At 51.5% G+C, this 24,318-nt stretch overlaps 1 protein-coding gene across 7 annotated transcripts in view; it reads right to left on the reverse strand.

Moving 5' to 3' along the window:
- Window positions 1-24,318, reverse strand: part of CUX1 (cut like homeobox 1) — a 350,755-nt gene that overhangs the window by 70,969 nt on the left and 255,468 nt on the right. For 5 of the 7 annotated variants that reach the window (XM_027612897.2, XM_027612896.2, XM_027612894.2 and 2 more), the window contains exons 10-12: window positions 16,259-16,363; window positions 10,350-10,538; window positions 2,672-2,730 (exon numbers count right to left, since the gene is read on the reverse strand). In XM_027612897.2, coding sequence (XP_027468698.1) covers window positions 2,672-2,730; window positions 10,350-10,538; window positions 16,259-16,363 — 353 coding nt within the window. The remainder of the gene's footprint in view (window positions 1-2,671; window positions 2,731-10,349; window positions 10,539-16,258; window positions 16,364-24,318) is intronic. The other 2 variants (XM_027612898.2, XM_027612893.2) reach the window with 1 other exon arrangement.

Raw genomic sequence — 24,318 nt, forward strand, 5'->3', positions numbered from 1 at the left:
TATCTGGGAGGGAAAGGACAGTGAGTCCAGATGGCCCCAGGAGCTTGGGAAGGCGAGCGAAAGCGGCTGTGGTCCTCGGCAGCGGGCCACCTGTGCTCTCCCAGCGTTCTCGCAGCCATGACCTTGGCCTCTGCCCTCTTTAAGTCCCATGGAAGTGTCAAGAGCACCGTGTACAAATGCCCAGGGTCCCGGGAGACCACTCTGTTGCAGCCACTGTGGCGGTCAGTGAGGAGCTAATGGCTTTGCTTATCTGTGGTTTTATCTTGGTAGCGGCCTGTGTCCCACAGACCAACAGAAAAGGAACGAAAGAGCAGCTGGGGGGTGGGGGGGAGGGAAGGAAACCTCGTAATTTTATTTTATGGTGAGCTATTGAAAATAATAAGAACTCGGGGGCCGCATTGCATCAGCCGGAAGAGAAGTGACGAGCAGTCTGGAACTTGTCCTTTTTTACGGCTGTCACGTTTGCAGCTATATTCTTGTCTGAGATCTTTAGGATCACGTAACAAAAGACTAAAGTGAGCCTGTAAGCTTACACCCAAAACACCAGCGTCTGTTTGTTCATTCACTGGATCTTTACCGATGACCTATCGGAGGATTAGAACCGCTCTGCCCCTCACCCTTGCAAACTCCATAGGCTGTTATAGGTAGACGACAAAATCCAAATAGCACTCAACACAGAAAACCTGATGGGCGCTGTTGGCAGCAGAAATCTCCTCGGGTTAGAGACAGGGTCCGTCTTAGGAGGAGGCAGTGTCTGAGAAGGGCCTGGAAGGAGCAGGGCATTTTACAGACCACTGAGGTGGGCAGGGGGCCTGGGGCACAGATGGGACAGGAGGTGGGGCGTGTGTCTGGAAGGGCCCTTGGATCACTAGGAAGTGGGAGGGCAGGGGCGTATTTTAGCAGAAAAACCATCCGAGTGGGGCCTTCAGATGCAGACCTGGGGCTGAGGGGGGCCGCGGTGGGCGCGTGTAGGAGAAAGGCCCCTAGGCATGCAGGCGCAGTTCTAGGAGGAAGCGTGCAGCGGCTGCGTGGGAGGGAATGGGCCTTGATCGTGTCACGCATGGGAACGGAGGTGAGCAAAAGAGGACCTTCGGGACTGAGCTGCGTGGATGGGCAGAGGCTGGGGGAGGAGGCCTTCACATCAGAGTTTCTCTGACTCAGCATTAGAAGGCACAGGCTGTTTTCTTCTGAGTGGGAGGAAGAGAAAAAGGAAGGACGATGGAGACAGAAGCCGACCGCAGGTCAGACAGGTGAACAGCACATGCCTCGGGGTTGGAGGAGGGAAGATGGAGGCAGGTGTGTGCGGGGGGTGGGGGTGGGGTGTCCAAGGAGGTGCCGCAAGGCTGTCTGCGGCCAGAGGGGGCGATACCGTCCAGGGAGAGACGCACTGGGCCTCTGCGCAGGGGGCTGAGAAGCCACCTGCAGGTAAGTGGCCAGCAAGGCTGGGGGAGTTCCTGACCAAGGGAGGGCGAGGGCCCTGGTGGCGGGAAGGTCCAAGAGGCCTTCCCGTGGGCTTTTTTAGCAAACCTGAGGGAATGGAATTGAGAATACAAAGAACAGCATGGCGAGTGGGTGTAGGCTTATTTTAAAAGGAGAAATTAAAAGTGTCGGGGGGGGGGGCTGATGGGGTAGCAGGGGAGTAGGAAGGGATGCGGGGTGCGGGGGGGGGGTCAGCCTGGAGAGACGGGAGGGAGATGCCAACACCAGAGGGGGGAGCCTGAGGCCAAGGGGGTGTCTGTGGAGGGGTTGCGGCCCAACAGGGGGGAGCAGAGGAAGGACCCCGTGTTCCTGCACCAGCAGAGAACACAGGCCTGCAGGGCCGGGTGACCGTGGGCCGTGTTTCAGAGCCCAGCCCATGGAGGCAGGGGCTGCCCATGAGCTCCAGGAGGGCTCCAGGAGGGCAGGGGGCAGCCTTGGGGGAAGGAGTTTGAGGCACCAGGAGGCCGGGCATGAGTGGGGGGGACTTCTACCTGAGAATGTTCGCATTAGCACTGGAGGGGTGACAGGACTTCAGTTACTGCCTTCGGATGGGAAACTGGAAGCTGAGAGAAGAAAGTCCTGGTGTCTGAAGGTGGTCGGGGGTGGCGCAGCGGGGGGGGGGGGGGGGTTGAGGCCACGTGTAGGCTTTCAACTGGAAAACACTCCCCTGGGGGCACCTGGGTGGCTCAGTCGGTTGAACGTCTGCCTTCAGCTCGGGTCATGATCCCGGGATTCCAGGATCGAGCCCCGCATTGGGCTCCCTGCTCAGCGAGGAGTCTGCTTCTCCCTCTCCCTCTGCCTGCCACCCAACAGATAAATAAATAAAATCTTATAAAAAACAACCACCCCCAAACAAAACATTTCCCTGCTCTGCTCCTGTTTGGGGAACTTACTGCTGGCACACTAGCTCATATTTCGTAATTTCTATCAGGGCACCGTCTCCCCTGATTCTGTGCATACTGGCATACTTGAAATGCATGGCGTCTTAGAAAGGTCCCCAGAGCTCAGGCACAGGCCTGAGTGCACACGCCCATGGCTCTGGGCAGCCTGGGACATGGCCTGGTGGGGGAGTGGCCGCCAAGGCCCAGAGCGAGGGCCCGCGGCTGCCCTGTCCCTGGCAGAGTGTTTCCTTAGCAGAAGTCACCAGCGAGCCCTGGCTTGTGGGTGGCCGCACCGGCGTCTCCACACTTACTTTAGTTCTTTCTTCACTTCTTCATAGTCAGCCTGTCCTTTGAGTTTTTCTTCCAGTTGCTGAAAACAGAGGAATTTTATTAGTGGCTGTGTCTGCAACGGGTTGATGGACCTCGCTACGAAGCAAATGTTTGTGACCCTCTACCCCCTACCCCCAAATCCGTGTGTTGCATCCCAACCTCCAGGGTGACAGTGTTAGGAGGTGTGGCCTTTGGGGGCAACTGGGTGACCGGGAGGGGGAAGCCCCATGGATGAGATCAGTGCCCTCGGCACAGAGACCCCACGGCGCACCCCAATGTGAGCGGGCAGGGTGGGAAAGCAGACACTGGTCTGGGAATCAGGAAGGGAGTCCTCAGCAGACATGGAATTTGCTAGTACCCTGATGTTGGACTTCCCAGCCTCCAGAACTGTGAGAAATACAAGTTTTTTGTTTAAACCGCCCAGGTCACGACATCCTGTTATGGCACTAGGACAGCCTTCACGGACTCCAGTGCCTAGAGAACGCTCAGCTGTCCCTGAGAGGAAACGCAAACGTGTTGAAGTGAATGGTGCCAACGTGCAGGGTTGCTTTCTTGACCTTCACGCTTCTGGTCTGGCGTGAGTGTGGGCGTGAACAAGTGTGAATGTGCACAAACACACAGGTGTAATATCAAACCTAACCAAAGTAGAACAGAGCTTTACCAAAGTGGAAAACAGAATGAGAGAAGGCCATTTTGTATGAAATACCATGAAATGGCAAACAGAGCGAAGAGAAGTGCTCAGCACTTTCACATCAGCGTGTGGCTTTTCACAAGATACGTTAGGCTAGCTGACATGTGCAGTCAGTTGTCAACACCTTTGGTGGGACCCTGCTAACAAGAGGTACAAGCCCTTTGTCATTGAGTGTTGGCATCAGATAGGCATCGTGGAAAAAGCATTTGCATCTTCAGATCCGCACTGCCCCCCCCACCCCCCCACCCCAGACATGGGCACTTTAGGAGCGGAGGCCCGGTAAGCTGGGTGGTCTTTTTGTCTGAGTTCCGCGGGAGGGCCCTTGCAGGGCACCTGGCCAACAGGGCCAAGATTGGGCACAGTCAACTGACTCCCTGGCCCTCGAATGCCCTTCAGAGGGGGAATGAGACAACACGCACCCTGGCTATGAGATGCTCTGTGAGCTGACGGGGCCCTGATGTGGCTGGTTTGTGCAGTGCTCTGTGGGGCTTTCTTGCTAGGAGGGGCCTCTGGCTTTGGGTGGTCAGCAGAGGATGCTCCCTTCTGCAAGAGTGTTTGGACTAGTCTGCTCTCGACCTCCCTTCGTCGAAGGGGAAGGGAATAAGGCCGCCTCATATAAAACGCAAAGACTCGGCCAGGACGGGAGATGGCTGACGATTTAGCATGTTTCCAGGCCTGGGGTGAACAAATTCCAAGTCCCGAATCCACAGCGCTCCCAGTTGCCTTTTTAGGTAGTGCTTGGCCAGCCATGGCTACAGCCACAGTTTAAGGATGAGTGAGAATGTTCTAGAATTTGGGGAGGAGATGCCCATCTAGCCCATCAGGCTTGATGCTCACCTGAATCTCAACCTGCCCGCTGTTAAGAGAATTTTAGCTCATCTTTTCCTATCGCCTTTGTTGGCAAATTCTTGGGTGTATTTCCATCGTGTAAAAGTGCGCTGCCCTCGTTCCTTTTTATGACCTCTTGCCAACTTTATATATCATGATGGTTTCTCATCGTAATCAAACGGGGGGTGGGGTGGGTAGCATGCACTCATTTTCCAACAAGAGTCTCCGAAGGTGCTCTCGAAGAAGTGATTACTTCGTTCTCCCTACAGTCGTGTGTCAGTCATCCCAAACAAAAGACGATCGGGTCCCACCGGGATGCAAAGCACCTTTCAGGCTGTGCAATTCACGGACGCCGGCTATGAACACATTAAACTTGCTCGTGTTCAGGAGACAGGAGGGAGGGCAGCGAGACAGGAAAATCCGGAGCACTGTAGAAGCCAGCAGGGCACTGAACCTGGAGTCAGGTCCGTCACGTAGGAGCGGGACACCTTGGGGCATGGTAGTCAGTTTCATCTGTGAAATACGCAAGGGCAGCAATGACCCCCAAAGGGCTGGGGGAAGGAGCACAGGGCCAGGTCCTGGTGTGGATGTGGCACCACGGGGCCTCTGATGTGGGGCTGTCACCACTGCCAAGTCTCCCAGGGAGCATGGCTTTGCAGACCTGTGAGGGGCCCTAATGAGAAGGTTTTAGGACTGGAGTCCTGTCACTTGGTCGGATGTACGGTTTTCGCTGAGGACTGAATTGTCTGCTGAAACTTCCGCCACCTACCCGGGGGCAGCTTAATCGAGAAGAACCCCAAGACTGCTTCTGTAAACCTCTGATGTTCGTTTCTTGGGGCAGACAACAGGATGCAAAGCCTGTCCGGACCTGTGAGCACTGTGAGCCTGTCCTCACCAACGTCTCCGGGGAGTCTGATTACCCAGAGCCACATTCCGTCCTCTGCTTGAGTCTTTGACCAGAGACTCCTTGCTGGGTGCCTAAAAAGTCTAGCTTCAAAAACTCTCCACCTGGAAAGGGCAACAGCTCCGTCTTTTGTCCTCTGGGGAGAAAGGCTCCTCCCAGATTTCTCGAGTATTCCTTGGCTGGGCCAGATTTGGTGCTGGGGTCTAGGCCCCAAATACGATCTCACTTCACTGCTGCACCATCTCTGCAGAGGTGGCTGTGTGCCCACAGAAAGAAAACAAATCACCGAGTTCTACAATCAGATCGCGCTTGAGCGGGAGGCCACCCCTGCCTCCCCCTGCAATTCCAGGAGGAACTGACGTGTGCGGAGGCCAAGCCAGGTGCTCACTGGACACCTGGGCTCCAGAGCCCGACAGATCAACCAAGGCCTTGGCTCTGCTACTTAGTTGCAGGGTGACCTTGAACAAGACACTGAACTTCTCTGAGCCTCAGTTTATTCATCTATAAAATGGGGATAATGGCACCCACGGTACGGTGCTTTGGTGAGGTCCGGATAGAATAATGCTCACGGAATGAGCAGCACACGACCAAGCACTCTGGAGATGGGGGTTGGTTACCGTTACTGGTGTTATTAGGACTTTATCCCTGGCGGGTGGTATCGGATAGGACTGTATGATTTTGGAAGGGGCTCTCTGATTCTGAATCCAGGGGCTCTGTTTATGAAGTTCTCCACTTCCTAACGGGCTTAGGCTGTTGGGCCTTATGCTCCTCCCCTGGACAATGGGGAGAGTAAGAAAATGGGTTCCCAAAGACAGGACCGTCGCAGGGTGTAGGTCCCATCCATTTAGCAATACAGAGCACACACGTGGTCCTCGGAGCTCAGCAGGTGCTCAGCAAAAGGATCTTGAGTTGCTAGAAGAATTATCCATACGAAGTTCTTAAAGTGCTCTAGGGCTACTAACTCATGGGACCCCTGGCAGGAAGACTGATGCAGAGACCCTCGGAAAGGGCTTTCTTCTGGGCAGCACAGCAGGGGGCAGGGCGGTAATACATCCTTACCACCAAACAGATGGTGGGCCGGGGAGGGGACCCTGCTGCCGTGTGCAGATGCCTCTACCTTTCCCCCCAGATGGTCAGAGACAGGCTTCCAGCAGCGTTCTCTGAAGTCCAACAGTTCAGGCTTGGGGCAGTGGTGTGTGACCCCGTGCCTTCATGGGAACCCCTGGGCTGAGGGGCCACCAGCCGAGAATGGGGATGTGTGACTGGGCTCCCTGCTCTGGGGGAGGGGGGTCTGACACCCCGCCCCTTGGGCTGACATGTCATCCTGAGGTCCTGGCTGCACCCTCCTTTACCTGCATGGGGAACCCATTTGGTCTCCATGGTTCCTTGGTGAGAGGTAGCAGGCATGTAAATTAGGATCTACTGATGCCGGGCATGTTCTGGGGGCAGGGGAAGCCCAGGGGGCCCACGTGGGCCCCGTGCACACACGGTCAGACTGTGACAGGGGAGTGATGGTTATCCTGGAGGGCTCGCCACAGGCTGGAGAAGTGTGACCCCGGACAGTGAAGGGGGATCCCCAGGAAGGCAGTCCTATCAGAGGTCACTCCCAATTTCCCCGAGCTGTGATCCAGGTGTGAGCCAGGCAGCCGCCTCCTTCTCACGGAACGGTGCCGTCACAGCCCAGGAGGGTCCAGCCTCAATGCTGAGGCTACCGGGACGCTGCCTGCAGGTGGAACACCCGGGTCCGACACGAGGCGGCCAGGGTCCTCCTCACAGATTCCCACAAGTAATCAGCTTCTGAAAGCACTTCTAGTAACATGCCCTGGTTTACAGCTGCCTTGGAAGGGCCTACCTGCGGCCTCCTGCTCCCCACGGAAGCCTCACTCCTTCCTCTCCAAGAATCTGTGCTCACACCATCTTCAAGACCCAGCCGGCACAAGGCTGGGGGAGGCCCGGCCCCGGGCTCTCTGCTATTGGGACGTCTGACGTTCGGGCTCGTTTGTGCGGCCCGGGGTAAGTCTCCTGCCGGGGCACGGGCACGGTGGAGGGACATGCATGGGCCTCTCCTAACCTCAGTAACCTCCTCCTCGAGACCACAAGCATCATCACGGCTGCTCATGTGCTGAGGCTGAGACATCGAGAAGACACTCATTGAAACGAGACTGAAGGCAGCCTCACTGCAGATAGGTTAGGGAACCTATGTATCAAAGAGCCAGCATCCAGAAACAAAGAACTGAGGGAATCTAGAGAAGTGGTCATTCGTTTTTTCCTGGCCCAACCCTCTGAGGAACACAGCGTGCTCCATGGTGGCTCAACAGGACCCACTGAACTGCAGGAGATGGCGGGGGGTGGGGGGTGGGGTGGAGACAGAGAGTGGGGGAGGCCCCTGGAGACAGGCCCCCAGGTGATTCTAATGCACTCCCCACCCCCAGTGGGAAGTACTCATCTTTAGAAAATACCAGTTTCTCCCAATGGGAGATTGGCATTCTTTTAGCTAGCCTTTCTTATAAATAGCCATTTTAAATTGAAGCTATTAGTAGTGTGATTTTCTGAGCTTCAGCAAGTAAAATGCAGGTGACTGCGTAATTACAGGGCCTCTGTACTGAAGGGCTCCAACAGAAGACCACAGAAGAGAGTTATCAAAAAAAAAACAGTCTTGTAACGGCAGCCGGGTTATTTCATTAATTACAAATACAGAATTATCCTGTACAAACGGCAACGTGCTTGAGTGCTTGTCAGATTCGGCAGGAAGAAACATCTCCCACTTCTGAGTCTGTTTCCATGTCTATTTAAAGGGGAGGGGAGCACCACTGTATGTGGATAGCGATGTGTTTAGGGTGAACTTGGCTTGAGAAAGTAGAACACGGGGCAAAAGAGACTGGCAGACATCCAACTGTTGATTCATCCTCACGGAATTACCAATCGATCGTCTAGGTGAGGAAACAGTAGTTGCAAGAGATGGAGACTTTCAAGGTGCTGGAGAAAGCAAACCAACGGCCCCCCACAAATATATTCCATTTCAGGGTATGGCACTGAGAAAACCCCAGGAAGCTCAAGAGTAGAGACTCTGCCCTGTGAGATCAACCCCCACGTCTCCTCAGTGACTGTCATCAAGCACATTAGCATTTGTCTCAAAGACCATCGTCAATGTTCACGGCAAAACCACCCCCAGCGCCAAGCAGCGGAGCCGGGCCACAAGCCGCAGCATCCTCAGACGGCGATCCCAGTTTGAGCCCCGCACCATGTATCCCAGCGTCCCCCGGGGCTGAATGACATGGTCCCAGAAGGAAAAGACTGTGGTGGGGGGGGGGGGGCGCGGCTGGGGTGGGAGAGGGAGGAGCAGGAAAGGAAAGCCCCAGGGGAAGTTCAGGTGCCACTCCCGGCCGGAGACCCCCCATTGCAAAAGCATCAGGTTGCCACTTTGATGGGTCTCATTCATAACCTATTTTTCCTAATAACTGCATTGCTGTTTAGTTTAGATTTGAGACTATAAATTATACACATTAGGGGGAAAAAAAAAAAGCCCTGGGAAGGTATCTCATTCAATTAACCTTACTCCTTCGGGTGAGGGAGGTAGATGCGCTCGTCTGGGGGAGGCTAATGCCTTTTGTGTGCGGGTTCAATATTGGGGAGATCTTCACTCCTGGTGACAAGGGGTTAAGATAATTAGAATCAGAGAAGTCTTGTTACTAGAGGATATGTTTTGATTATTAGATCAGATGAAGATAAGGGAGCGATAATTTTGGAAGAAGTATTGCCAAATTGTTTCATTAACTGCACCGTATTAAAGAATTCCCCCAAGATACAGATAAAGAACATTAATTTGTAAAACTGCATTTCATTTTTTTTGTGTGTGAAGGCAAACATTAAAACCTTAACTGATTTAGAAGAAATTGCTCCATAATAAAAAATGTAACTTCTATAGCCTCCCTCTCATAGTCAAATGCAGGTTGTATCTGAGTCCCCCCTTAACTGTAACAAAGCAGAGAAAGGCAAATTATCTAATAATAATGTCACTGCTGGGGTCAGAAATGGCTGTAACACGAGAAAATTAGATTTAATCTAGAAATAAAAGATGAACGCTGGCACTCACTGGGCAGGCTGATGGGAGAGTAAGAACCATGGGAGAAATAAATGTCATGGTCGATGACAAATGTGTTCACCCTCTCCCCAAAGTCAGCAGGACTGGCTCCTCAGACACTGGAGGAAACCCACCCTGAAGAGGCCAGGAGGAAACCAGGGAGGGAGAGCGGTGGGTGCCCTGGGTCAGGGAGGTCAGGCCCGCGAGCTGCCGACCTGCTGGAAACTCGGCTCAAGGTCAGAAACACGGGCATGCGTTGGGAAGGGAAATCTCAGTTTTTTAAAAAAATTAAGATGGGCCTAACTACATTCTGGAATTACTTTACTGAAGAGAAAGTTTTCCTGACATTTTTACAACTGATCTTGATGCACTGTATTTAGTACATGAAGACTGGGCTTGGCTGTCATTCGCACGCTCCGCAAACGGAAGCTGGGTGGGCATCGTGCAGGCTGGGGAGGGATGGCAGAGTGGGGGCCTGCTGGCCTGGGGGCCGGGCCCACACTCTTGCTAGCCCTGTCGCTTATCGTCAAGTAAGACAGCTCCAAAGAGGCCCTTCTGGCCCTGACACGCCGCGAATCTAGGGTGCGAGGACATTCTTCATACCGTGCTGTTACAGGTTGAAAAATCTCTCCCTGCCTTGGGCTCCAGGACCCTGCTTCTAGCTCCCTCACAGAGGTTCAAGGTTGCCCTACTTGCAGTCAATTCCAGACAAGATGCTCTCCGGAAAGGAGCTGGGACGGCACCTGTGAAAGATGCGTCCTGGGGAATCTCATGCCTCCTTATGCTGCCACTGTTCTCACTGGAGGGAAAAACTCTTGCTGATGGTTGGAGCTCAGGCTGAAAAAAACCTGAGCCGTCACTTCTGCATTTAACGTGAGGATGAGTTCTAACCATGACCTGTGCAATCCACAAACGTGAAAGACACTTGTGCAACAGCCAAGGCAGGGCTGACAAGGTGGCTTCTGAGCTAAGGCCTCTTGTGGCGGTCACCACATCCAGCACATGCCCCCAGACAGTGAAGACAGAAGTGACCCCCTGGGCCACCCAGCCCCAGGCTCCTCCAGGGTCACATGTGGAAGAAGGTAGAGGCAGCAGAGGTGTGTGTGTGTGTGCGTCCAGCCCTCCCTCAGCCCGTGGCCTCCACAGCACCCTTACTTTGAGCGTGCTGTTCTTGGCACTCAGCTGCTGCTCGAGCTGGGAGATCTGGCTGGCCGAGTTCTCACGCAGCTTCGTGAGGCTGGCCTGGAGTCTCTGCACGTCCTCTACCAGCTGGGCGATCTCCCGCTCTTTGGCGGCCAACTCAACTTCCAGGCTGGAGCGGGTCAGCACCTCTATGGCCTGCTCCTGCGGAGGAGAAAGGAAATGACAAAACTGCCCTGGCTTTGGGTGGGGCTTGTGTTTATCTGTGCCAGCAATGGAGGCAAGAACGTGCAGGTGGAGTGACGGAGACAGCGCGCTCATGGTGAGACGTTATCTCTTGCCTCTGCTGGGATGGACCTGCCAACACCCTCCCTGCACCACCTTCCCGTCTGCATGGCAAATGCGCCTGGATTTGGCCAATGGACAGTATTTATTGGGTGCACACCAGGAACCAGGCACACTCTGTGAGCACAGGGAGAAGAGTCCCTGTTGTCCCCGGGCATCCAGTCAGGGGGTGGGGCTAGGTAGCTGAGATGCCAAAGCGTGTTGGGCCCCAACTGTGCCACCCCGAAACTGAAGCGGGGGAGGGACATGGGGTCAGACTTGGGTGAGCCTGTGGGGTTTTAAGAGGATGTTCAGGAGAAGCCTCATTGAGATGGTGACACCTGAGCCACCATCTGAAGGTGACAGAAAGGGTCTTGCTGCGTGCTGGGGGTGCCAATGGGGCAGGCTCTGAGGAGGTCCCCTGGAAGCTCTGAAGCATTGGGATTTTCTATCCCAAGATGCAATGCAACATCCCTTTGGTTCACTACTGCGTTATCCAGAGGCTGGGACGGTGTCTGACCAACTGATTCTCAGTCAACATTTTAAAAAAGAGCTAAAAGACGTGGAAGAATGCATTTGGTGCTTCTCTGCTTAGGAACGCTTATGATAACTGATGTTGTTAAAAACTTACTGCCCACCCCCCAATTTGCTCATTTTGGAAAATACGCAGAATAGGAAAGAAGGTATTACTAAAAAAAAAAAAAAAAGAAGAAGAAGAAGAAGAAGAAAAAGAAGTCAGTTCTACTTCCCAAGGACTAAAGCTGTACTTTATCCAAGTTTTAAAAAGAACTCTGGCTCCTGAAGGATTCTGGAAGCTTTTCTGGCGGTGGCTGCACTTCTTCTGGGCATGGCCAGGGGACAGGGTCGAAGGAAAGGACACACTAGTCTCTGTGACAGCAGAGACCTGGGGGCAGCTCAGGCTACAGGGTGGGGTGTCATCACCCTCACTGTCATGCCCCCCTTCACCCCCAGAAGCACCCCAATTCATGTCTTGCTCTTGCCCATACTGGCAGCCAGGCACGATGTGCTTGTCATAGGGTTCTCATGCTGGGGGGCATCTAGTCATCAGGGAAGCAATTTTTCACTTCTCCCCGCTGTGAAATTAAGGACCTGATTGTTTAAGAACGTAAAGCTCTGCGTGCAAAGGAGTGACTCCTTTCTGTTCCTTAGGTTTGTACTCTCTTGGAAAGTAAGGCCTTCATTCTTCCTGGGCCCTGGCAGACACGCACGTGGCCCCGGCAAGCATCTTCCTGCCTGCTTCTTTAAAAGGCACATGCTGTCCAGATCAGTTCTGTTCAGAGTGTGCTCCCCGAACTGGCGCCAACTCACAAAATGTTGCCGGTACACAGGGAGACAAGCCCGGAACGGGAGAGCGAGCATTTAGAAACTTTCCTAGCAATTCAACGTTGCTGTGACGTGTTTACTGTCTTTTGTAAAATGACCAGTCTGCAACAGATCGGGAATTAACAACAAAACCAAACCCACCCTTGACCTCCGAGCATGTGGGAAGCCCCGCTCTCGGCAGGAGCCACGGGAACCTGAGATCAGTCCTCCTGGTCGTGCCAGGAGTTAGTGCCTAACTCCACATTAGTGAGAGAAGCATGTGGAAGTGAGCTGTGAGGAGGGAAGGGGGTAGAAGGGCCGGTGGGCCTTGTCAGGAGGGTGGCGAGAGGTGCCCGCACTTGTGGTGGCGGGCCTGGGGGAGCAGGGAGGGGACATGATGAGAGGGATATCCAGGGAGGTCGGTCTCATGGGGGGGGGGGGGGCAGAGATTGAGCTGTGTTATCTCATTTTAACTTATTTATCAATTTTCCAACCTGAGGGATGCCAGCCATAATAATGGTGTCTAGTGCTCTCTGGGAGAGTCTGTATAACGAGCCAGATGGGGAGCTGGGGCTCTACACGGGCAAGTGCAAGTTGAATATACCAGGGATAAGTGGTTCAAATGATATGTGTAGAAACAGCAGCCGGCAGTGCTGAGCCTGGACTCAGGATGGGGACCTGGGGGCAGGCAGTCCCAGAAAGCCATCTGCTCAACCCCAGGGGCCTGGAGTTGGCCTGGCCCCACGCCGGCCGTGTGACCTTGGGCACTTCAACAGACTCTCAGGCACCTAAGCCGACCTCCTCATTCATAACACAGCCAAAGCCATTTGTGTCTTACGTAACCTCCAAGAGATGAGATCATCCACCCAAAAGCAGTAAGACCTTGGAAATGAGACAGAAAAGGTCATTCTACTCAAAGCCCAAATGGGGCTCACTTCCTGGCTGTTCCATCACAAAGACACGCAGGAGATAAGGCAGAACCAGACAAGGGCCCAGGAGGTGATCAAGGGGCAGGGGGTGGAAGGAGGTCTGGGCCTGGGTCTCAGCGCCTGGGCAACAAGCTAGAAAGGAAGTTGTGCAACACAGTGAGCACGGGCTGAGACGAGGGGCGCTCTACACAACTGCGGGAAGGTCAGTGTCAGGCACTTGCGATGCTCTTGTGATCACTGCCAGGAAGTGAAATGTACGATTCAAAGAGGGTCAGGACTGCTGGCTCCCGCGTGTCTCTCTGGGCCTCAATTCAGCTGTACCTGAAACACTTGGGGGCTTTAGAAAATACATGGGTTCTGGGCCCTCCCCTGGAGACTGAGGCTCAGGGTCAGGACTCTGGCTGGGATAAGCCTCTGAAGGAAGGAACAGAACTGACTTCCCACAGTGGGCACCAGACCCAAGTCTGTCCCAGCAGGGATAGTCCCATGGCTCCAGGCTTCCAAGACCTCTAGGGGCTCCTACACTATTCATGGGTGCCAGGTTCCGGGGGTGGGTGGGGCCTCTGATGGCTCAGGAGCCAGGACAGGATGTGTGAAGATGCTCTGCAGAGTCTGAAAACATGGTAAAAGCAAAAGGAAGGCCTTAAGATGATGACAGTCCAAAGGGAAAAATGAATGTAAAAGCAGAAGTTACTGAAGTAGGACTTCACTGAATTTTGTCCCTTTGAACCCTGTTCACCACCCCTCCCTCCCAAGCTGCGTGCATCTGAGTCCTCCAATGGAGACCAGCACGCCCAGGCCGAGATAAGCTACGTAATGACCTCTTTTATCCTGCAGCCATTTCCGTAGCAAATATGGATGAGATGTAACAGTATGACTCGAGACAGGGAAAAAAAACCTTACATGAAATGATGGTGCGCCTAGGGCCCCAGACTCAGAGAGATACCTTACTTATATTTATCCCAGCGGTGGAAAGACGAGGGCACGGGGACCTCAGTTTCACTTTCTTACTAACCCCCTGTGTTTCTGCCAACACCAAGTAGCCAGGGTAGGCTGATTCCATCTGGTGGACTTACCCGGTAGGGTTGCCTGATATACAGGCATGTTTCCTAATATTATGGTTTGTTTAGGTTCAAGGGGTGGCCTGGTGTGGTGCACCAGAGCCCTGAACTAATATTTGTCTATAAATACTCGACAGAGGACCTGCATATGTCCTGTCTCATTCAACGCACACAAAGGAGAGTAGGCTCGATGGAGGGGGGGGAAAGAGTGTGTTACGGAGTAAGACAACTTAGGACCAAACTGCAGCTTGATCAGGTTTGAGCTGTGTGACCTTGGGTAGTAAATAACTTCTCTGAGCCTGTTACCTTACTTGTAAAACGAGGATAATAAACCCTACCTCTAACGACAGCGGTGTCTCAAGGCATAAAGGAGACAACCAGATCAAGCCCCAGCCCAGCCCCCACCATAGAGCAAGAGCCCGCTGAGAGGTGGCTCGCCTTTCACGACTGGCGATTCCGTTAAGACACCCAACGGATCGGTTTTGGCTTTTGCTCCATCTATAGACTCCACTGTTCCTCTGCCGAGTCCTGCCAGCCAAGCCCAACAGACATTTTCCCGCTGGCCTAGTTTCCTATGTTTGCTCCCCGACTGGCTGGAGCTGGAGCTGGAGCTACTGGGAACGCAGGCCCAGGGGGGAGGCCTGGCAGCGCTGCTCTCGGACGACTGAACCGGCGCCACGTAAACACTGCACTTAGCCCATGATGAAGTGTTTAAGCGCCTCGAGGACCCACAACTTACTCTACCTACAAAAACATTCATTTCCTTCTGAAATGTTTTGGTTGCTGCAGTCTCGGATGGTGCCAGAAATCCTTTCAATCAAAAACATTTAGCTCGGGAGCCCCGTGCAGACACATGAGGATGGACGGCTTTCTCTCGAGAACCCCAGGCGACCACAGAGGCCAGGAGAGAAGCTGAAATGACTCCTTCCTCGAGGGCTTCCTCCCGCCTCAGCTATGGTGCCGGGTCCCGTGCACACACGCTTGGATGAAGGGACAGTGACAGAGCCAAGGGGATGTTTCAGGTACAATGAATAGCAGAGTCCATGAAGTTGTGATGGCTCCTTAAATGGAAATTTTTTCTCTGTACCCTGAAACAATCATGTTTTCTTGAGTGTTCATTAATTAATTAATGAACTAATTATTTTTAAAATGTGATGTTAACTTAAGGACAGAAAACGAAAAATCCGTTCTTCAAAAGAGGTCCTCACACTAAAACTCTGCTTCAGATTCGCTCCTGGGGAATAATTTTAAGAAGTCCCAGTTGCGTCCTGGCTTGGCCACTGGGGCCAAGCGTACTGGGGCCAAGCGTTCTGGGCCCACAGGTTTACATTCTGGAACTTTCACTTTGTCATCTAGGGCACCTACAAGCACAATTCACCCACCAGAGGCCACGGGAGCTGGAGGGCCCTGGGGGCCACTCACTCCTACTCTGCACATAGGAAACTGAGGCTGCCCAAGTTTGACTACCTGAGGTCTGTGGGCAAACAGGTGACGAGCTGAGCTTTGCACCCATGGCTCCCGGATCAGAGATGGTGAGGCCAACCGCAGTAAGTTAAGTGCTGAGGTTGAATGACATGGATTTGAGGTCAAGCCTTGCTCTAAGCGCTTTGCTTGGAAGAAGTTCCAGAACTCTTACAACACGCATGATGAAACCCGGGCCCAGGTAAGTCAAGCTACCCGCCCCAAGTCATGCAGTGCTGGGGTCTGACCCCAGGGGCGTGGCTCTAATATCCAGGTTTTAACTCCGCGCTGCCCCATGTCACTGCATGGCGCTCAAGGCAGGAGCCTGGAATCTCCAAGTCAAAGCTGCCTCGATTGAGCTGGGAAAGTTCCGTCTAAGAGCAATTTTTATTCATCTCAAGAAAAATCAAGAGGCATACAAGGGAATAAGATGTGTGCCTCCTTCCGAATGTTGGCACTTGCAATGAGTCTGCTACCATCTAGGCTTGGAGCCGGTTATCGCTTTATTCCATCTTTGGCCTGCCCCGCTCATCATCAACTGCTTTCTCACGTTGGAAGGACGTATCGAGGTGGAGACCAAACCTCCAATTTTCCGGTGTAATTTTGGTAAGGCTCCCGCCTCACACGCCCACCCTCTGCCAGCCGTCTCCCCACAGGCCTAGCCGGGAGGGCCCTCTCTTTCATGAGGAGATCCCCTGCCTCAGCCTCCACGTCGGGCGGGCGACACGCCGACCACTTAGCATCGATGCCCCATTGGCAAAACTCTTCCTCTGACTGTTACAGGTCCCATCCCCAGACAGAGTCCCCACAGGGCCGGGCTACCCACCACGTCCGGCGCCTTCTGGATCTGCGAGGCCAGCTGGAGAGAGTGGTTGGCCGACGAAAGCTGCTCCCTCAAAGTCTCCGCCTCTCTCTGAGCCACCTCTGCCCTCTGAAGGAAATGAAAAGTGTGAGAGAGAAAGTACATTCAGTTTAACAACTGACAATTATTACAAGAACATTCATCAATTCATGCCTGACTGACTATAATTGATTTTCCTAAACACTCAACCTAATAAATGCTAGAAAAAAAACATAGAATGTGATGGATTTTTATTTTAAACAGTACAAGGAAGAAATAATTGAGCGATTATGACAGTAATTTAACGCTAGGAGCAAGGAATCCCCTGCTGATACTAATGCTCCGGCCCGCTGAATTTCCCAGACTGAATAAATACAAGTGGAAATAGAGTCTTTTGATTCAATTTCTTTCTATTCTCATAGACCAAGAAGATTTTATTGCAGGATTACTCCTGGGAGTAATTCTCACGGGTAAACAGTGAATTAAAGACACTTTGGCCATTCTCTTCCTAAAGACGTGCACAATGTTGTGGTTGTTTTCCTTCAGCAAGTATTTCCATAAACGTACGGGGTGTAAATGCTGCCTCTTTTGTGACGGCCAGGCTTATTTCAACATATTTAACCCTTCACCTGACCAATTCTCTGACGCCGACACTGGCCCTTGCAGCCAGCCAGCCAGGCTGACCAGGGGGCCAGAGGCGGGAGCGCGGCCGGGCCCGCTGGGGGCAAGGGGGTGCGGAGCCCACTGCAGGAAGGGGGCCAAGGAGAAAAGGGGGCAAGCTTCCACTCTTTGCGTGTCATTCCCGAATGGGAAAACCAATACCACTGGATGGTAACACACGATTTCCCACCCAGGCGGTGAGACTGGGACACGCTGGTGACCACTGCCCAAGAGGGCACCGTGGTGCAGTGGGCGGAAGAGCGGGGTCAAGCGACCTCTGCCCAACAAGCTTCTTCCATCCCCCCCAGAATAGGGACACAGTCACCTAGTCACCTTCTCAGGGACCCCGCAGGGATCAGCCTCCGCAGGAGTGCCCTGCACACAGGACCCATTCGCATGCGTTTTACTACCGGGCTCGTCCTGCCTTTACAGTTATGACGGGGACGAAACTCTAGGAGGGCTGGGGAATGGCAGCACTGGGCACAGGGCCCAGAAGTCGCGCGCTGCTCTTTCCATCAGGCTCACACTGCACCAAGAGAAAAGATGGATGAGGAGAGCCTGGCTGTCGTGTGTCTTCTTCTTCTTAAGATTTTTATTTATTTGACAGGGAGAGAGCGTGACCACAAGCAGGGGCAGTGGGAGAGGCAGAGGCAGAGGGAGAAGCAGACGCCCCGCGGAGCAGGGAGCCCGATGCGGGACTCGATCCCAGGACCCTGGGATCAGGACCTGAGCCGAAGAAAGACGGTTAACGGACTGAGCCACCCAGGCGCCCCCTGTCGGCTAATTGCTAAGAAAGGACTGAAGAAGAGAAATAAGAAGTGAGCCTGCCCGGTACTTCTAGATCAATCTAGCTGGCTGAGGAATGGGTTTGGCAGCCTTGAGCGATTCTGCCGCAGGACAAATTAGGGTGTTTCTAACAGCAATTACTTCTGCCCAGGGTAGTGCTGGTGACTGCCCGCCCTGCTTCTCCAGGGGCGCTTGGAAGCTCACTCCATCTAATTCGCACGGTGCCTGGCCAGGCCTGTCTGTGCTCACGGGGCTGCCTCCTTCCCTCTGCTCCAAAACGAATCCAGAACGGCCCGCCAGGCAAGGTGGCAATGTGACCGGCGTGGCGACACAGGCAGGGGTGATTCCCGGTTCAAGGCCAACGGCAGGAAATCTCCTCCTCAGTGGCAGAATGCTGGATGTGCCACTCCAAGTTTTTCTGATAATCTTGTCATTATTACTGAAAAGTTTACTCTTCTCTTTCTGGTCGTCGAAGCCCTTGGGCATAAAACCTCCACAACGCTGCCAGGAATGAGGTGTATTTGACATATTTCTAGTCTCTTGGACTAGGAGAAAGATTTCTTAGCCTGGTGGAGAAGCTGTCTGAGTAGCAGCCAACGAGGCCGTGCAGCCCCGCCTGGGGAGGCTCTCACACGGCCATCTAGCCGAGTGGCGCACAGCGCTGCCTCCCCAGAGGCGGGTGGCTCAGGGAACACGGACGGGATCTAGCTGTTGAGGATTTTCTCCTCGCCTGGCGTAATTTCTCCAGAGCTTCTGCACTTCATTCGGTTTCCAAGTTCACGTCCGGAGTCACTCTGTGGCCTTATCCATGGTGGGTCACGGCCTTTTTACCGCATTTGGCTTGACTTGGTTACTTCGGGGCAACTTTTCGATTGTTTAGGATTCGTAGGATTTGTTTAGGATTTATGCCCCGAGGACATCAAACACAAGACAAAACAGAACAAAAGGAGTTGAGGTCGTCCGTGCAGCTAAAGAGGCCCAGAGCAGACGAAAAATAAAAGCAGGCCCAGGAGCAGCTGAAGGACTGGGACAGCCGTCGGTAGGCAGCTGGAGGGAATCAATTGCTAAGGTTGTGAATTTAGTCTCATCGTCGGCAGCTGAGGCAGGAAGAAAAAGGGGCGCCATGCTGGGTCAGCCCCGCGCTATCCCGGGTGCAGAGGGGGGTGTGGGATCCAGCGGCCACCCCTTGCCAAGCCCGGGCTGCTCCCCCAAGACGCTTCCTCTGCTGGCTGTTGCTGACTTTCTGTACTTTCCTGGGAAGCCAGAGTGGGTGCCGCCAGCACGGGGAAAAGTGAAGCCGGAGGGCAGGAAGCAGCCGGCAGCACTTTAAGAAGTCTTCCGCCAGTCAAGCTACCGCAAAGCAGGTATGAGTCCCCACGTATGTGACACTGGCTGGCCCAAGGCACAGCTTTGTATCTTGGGAAGGGCGGCCAGAACTGTGGGTCCGGGGTGTCTCCTCATCCGAAAGGGAGGCCCATGGGGACCTCCAGGCCTCCCCACCCAACTCCTCAAGGGCTCCTGAAGGGCCCCAGGAAGGGCAGTAAGGGATGCTTTCCCTCAACTCAGCCCCCGAAGGAGGACACATTAGAAAGCCGATATGGGATGCCGACAGCTATTTCTAGACCTTGAAGTCTGAAAAATTTGATTCATAAAAGATGGAGGAGGCACGGCGGGGTGGGGCAGAGAGTGGGCAAAGGCAAGAGCCTCAGGTGGGGTGGGTGAAGGCCCAGAGGGAAGGCTGGTGAGGCCAGTCACAGCCTGGCGTGAGATGCAGGGAGAGGTGGCTGTGGTTAGGCATTCTCTAGGGAGGCGTATTTTCGCTCCCCCCTGCCAGAACCAGGGTTGAGACATGATGGAATCCAGGCTTTTCCCAGTTTGGGGTCCTTGGTTTTAAAAAAGTGGTGATGGTGGTGGTGGGTGTCTGATCCAGTCTCCTGCCCAACTTGGCCCTGGTCTTTGTGTCTTGTCCCCTTCCGTATATGTGGCCATGAAAACCGAAGCTTGGGGCCACCAGCGATGAGCAAGTCCCTCCAGGGACAAAGCATCCACATGAGCTGGCAATGGGCTGAGCCTCCAGGTAGACCCATGGCTTCCCAGGGGTGGGACCTGGCTAAGAACACGGGTCTGTTAGCAAGGCAAGCCCTCCTTCTATTACTTTGCTAAGGCTGCTGGAACAAATTACTACAAATTTAGTGGATTTTAACGACACACATTTATTATCTTATAGTTCTGGAAGTTAAGAGTCTGCAAGCAGTGGGTCTCACTGGGCTAAGATCGCACTGCGGGCAGGGCTGTGTTCCTTTCTGAAGCTCTGGGGGAGAATCTGTTTTCCTGCCATTTCCAGCTTCTGGAGGCCACGTGCATTCCTTGGCACGTGGCCCCTTCCCTCCATCTTTAAAGCCAGCACATCGCTCTAATGTGGGTTCTTCTGCATCTGAGGACCCTGTGATAACACGGGGTCTACTCACACCCTCCTGGGTCATCTCCCCACCTCAAGGTCAGCTGTTAACAGCCTTAGTCCCCCTATGCCAGGTACACTAATGTAAATTACTGTTTACTAATGTAAAGTTGTTGGGTTTAGGAGGTGGCATCTTTGGGGACCATTTTTCTGGCTACCATACTCAAGGACACATAACACCACATTTGGACAATTTTGAGAAGAAGGTGAGCCCTCCTTGGGGATGATCTCTTGGCCTGCTCTCCACAAGGCCCTGTACTCTGGAAAGATAAAAGAGAGGGGAGGCCAGTAAGGCCAACAAATGAGTCTCCCAAAGGGATGGACTCCCTTGCTCTGGAAAGCACACAGCCAACTTCTGGTCCAAAGCAATACCCACACATGACTCCAGAGAATAACCAGAACCCCAGAGGTGACCCTGCTTCAGTGATTCTGCAGAAGAGAGGTCAGGAAGGCCTACTACAGGCCAGAGATGAGACACTTATTGTCCTGTGTCCCAAGCTGGCCCTGTGCTGGTAACCCAAGTCCCTGTTTAGACCCACCTAACTCTAAGACCCCTGTGTTAGGGTGAATTAGGTTAGGTTAGAGCGATACTAGGTCACCTGCCAACCTCAAGAAAATCTCCATGCAATCAGGTACACTGTAAAACATCATACAACTCCCAACCCAGTGGCCTATCCCTTTTAGATATTAGTTTGGCTTCCAAAGACCCAAAGGCTAGCTCAAACAGTAATCATCGTAATCATCATCATCATCATCATCATCATCATCATCATCCCAAAGAGTCGAGCACATCACCTACTGATACACCTGCTTATTTTATGTCGAAGAACTACAGTCTCAGAACCTTAAAATATTTACAAGCGTGGCAAAAATCTTATTAAAACAACCTAGAATTACAATGACCATTATGAGGAACGTTCTAGTTAGAGAAGATCATTTAAGCAGTGCACTTGAAAGCAAGGGCTCCCAAATCAAACAAACCAAATGGGGTACCTATTAACTGGCAGGCAGAAGTCTCCAAGATGCTTCAAAATTCCAAAAGTTTCATTGCAAGATTCATCGCAAAAGGCTAATTAATCATTGAACACAGGTTTATCCACTTTGGGCTTCCTTTTACAGAGGAACCAAAGAGATTTGGGTCTACCAGTAAGAAACATTTTGTGCCACACTGAAAAACTTACTATGAGAAACCACGTTACTAGAAATTATACCACGTATTTATACGTTTGCCAAGCCACAGAACGCTGATGTAAAAGTTCATGATTACTTACTTACTTCTTCGTTTCCACTAGAAATTCAAGGCTCCTAAGGGCTAAAAATTCTAATATGGGTAATTAAACTACTAGAAATAATAAAGGAAACATCTCCGTATGCAAGGGAAGTAAGATGTGTGTTTTCAAAGGATGTATGAAGGCATTTGTGTTGAGGGAAAAGAAAATGATTTTTTTTTAAAGATTTTATTTATTTATTTCACAGAGAGAGAGACACAGAGAGAGCAGGAACACAAGCAGGGGGAGTGGGAGAGGGAGAAGCAGGCTTCCCGCGGAGCAGGGAGCCCAATGCGGGGCTCGATCCCGGGATCCTGGGATCATGACCTGAGCCAAAGGCAGATGCTTAACGACTGAGCCACCCAAGCACCGGAAATGATTTTGTCTTAAAGCGAGGCTGTTTACTTCAGAATGGGAGAAAGGAAAAACACAGGGCAAAATCTGAATGCAGAAAAGAAAAGTTGTAGATTTGTGGAAAAGAAATCTTTGGAAAGAAATTTTCATCTGTGGTTAAGCTAGCTAAGATTAGAATAAATTTAATACAGTTAAGTGGGTTTTAACATCAAAGGTGATTTGGCACACAGAGTTTGGTTTTCTCTCTTTTATTTTTTTAAAATAGATTTTATTATTTTTAATTAATCTCTATACCCAACGTGGGGTTCGGACTCACAGAGCTGAGATCAAGAGTCACATGCTCTACTGACGAAGCCAGCCAGGCACGCTGGTTTTCTCTTTTAAAAGGACAGAGTTTTCTTGAACTACTGTTTTCTCTTGATAAGAGACTGTAAAAGGTTTTTTTTTTTTTTAAAGATTTTATTTATTTATTTGACAGAAAGAGACACAGCGAGAGAGGGAACACAAGCAGGGGGAGTGGAGAGGGAGAAGCAGGCTTCCAGCGGGGCAGGGAGCCCGATGCGGGGCTCGATCCCAGCACCCTGGGATCATGACCCGAGCTGAAGGCAGACGCCCAACTGACTGAGCCACCCAGGTGCCCCTAAAAGGTTCTTCTTTACCTTTTAAGGAGCCTGCTTAGAAAACGAAGATTTTGTGTCTTGTCAAAATAATTTCTTGGGTCTTTATCAGGTCTTTGATTCCTTAAGAAAGCTGTCTTCTCTACTAAATGAGCTAAGGGTTTTTTTTTTTTTTTTTTAAACAACTATTTAACTTTCCACATTTGCCTTCAAGGTCTTCAGTTGTCACTATGGTTAAATAGAAGAGTAAGTTTTGTGTCACAGTGACCTATGATCCTACTTGACCAAGTGTTCTAAAATCCTTTGTTTTTTGTTTTTTTTTTGACAAACTTCTGTGAATCAAATGCTAAATGAACTCTTTTTGACTTGGAACTAACTTTGAGATTTTTACAGAGGGGTCCTGGGACATCTCAAAGGATTTATTCTCTTGCCTTATAAAAAGGGAGATGTCAAACCTAACTCGGCTTATTTGGTTTGTTAAATCACACGGGAAGCTTTGTACTGAGTCTTCTCTATGTTGTATTTGTATAGGTATATAAGTGTTTCAGAAATTGTGTGAGATTCCTAGAAATCTGATTTATCCTGGTATTATGTCATGATTCCAGTTATTATCTTAAAATGTCATATATCACAGAAATGACTACAATTCCTTATCAGATGAACTCTCAGCAGATCTTTCACAATGGACATTTTGAAGTCTTTGTCATTTACAGAGTTGTTTTACTCAGATGTTTTTGCACAAGTTTTCCTACAAAAGTGCTTCATCTTCACAGGGTTTCATGGAAAGGACTGTGACAAGTCCAAATTTTGGACAACCAAGATCATGAAACTGAACTGGTTAAGAATTTCCAGAACATACGGGGAAAAAAAAAACCCCACTAGATTCAAGCACAATGAGGATTAATAACAAGGAAATGAATGAACTGAGGAGAATGACTAATTTTTATGACTTCTTGTTTGAAACACTGATGTTTCCTTTTTTCCAGATTTAAGGAAACTTTTCTCAACTTGATCCCTCTGGAACTCAGAAACTTTATTCTTTTCACAGCAGTCTAGTTTGTTTTTGGGTAAGTTCAATGAGAATGTGTTCTCCTTGTGATAGGACACCAATGGAAGTATTGGCTATATTACCAAGGGTCTGACCTGCTTGTCATTATTTGAGAGATGTGCATAGACTCAGATATGACCAGACAGTTTTAAGGAACTAAGCTTGACTTTATGAGGCCAATAAATAAAGCCCCTTAAAAAAATCAACTTGGTTCTTTGCTTACAAGGTTCCAGCTTTGAAAGCATGGAGGAGCTTTTGTGGTCAGTCACTATTCTTGCTGCACTTAATGTAAAACACTTAATGTAAATAATCAGGCCAAGCTGAATGTAAAATTACTTTTACTGTGATTATCTGTAGTAAAAAAAGAATAGGGGTGATTGCAGAGAGAAGACTTATGTTTGCACCTTTGTAGATAGCAGATACTAATCCTAATTGTCTTTGAGGTTTTTTTGATAAAAAAAGACCTATAAATTGGAGTGGATCCTGAATTCTTCCAGTTTCCTCAAATATCTGGCCATGACTCTCAAAACTAATGTTTCCAATTTCCTCCCGCTCTTCTGATTTGGATTCATAAGGAACAAAGACTGCCCTTGAATCTCCTTGGAAGGGACGAGACCCGGTCCTCCTCACTGCCCGGATGGCAGCCAGACTCCAGGGACCTGAAGCTTGAGTACACATCTCACAGCTAAAGAAGGCTCCACTCGACAGCTGGTCTTGTTCGAACGCTGGAGACCCTCTGCGTGGAATGACTAGGAAGAGAAGCAAATGACAGCGATGTAGGCTGCTTCTCCCCAAGATGCTGGATGGAGACCTCATACTTGAACTGAACATGACACCCTTTCTTCGCTTTTGTT

This window comes from Zalophus californianus, chromosome 10, assembly GCF_009762305.2.
Source record: "Zalophus californianus isolate mZalCal1 chromosome 10, mZalCal1.pri.v2, whole genome shotgun sequence".
Lineage (NCBI taxonomy): Eukaryota > Metazoa > Chordata > Mammalia > Carnivora > Otariidae > Zalophus > Zalophus californianus.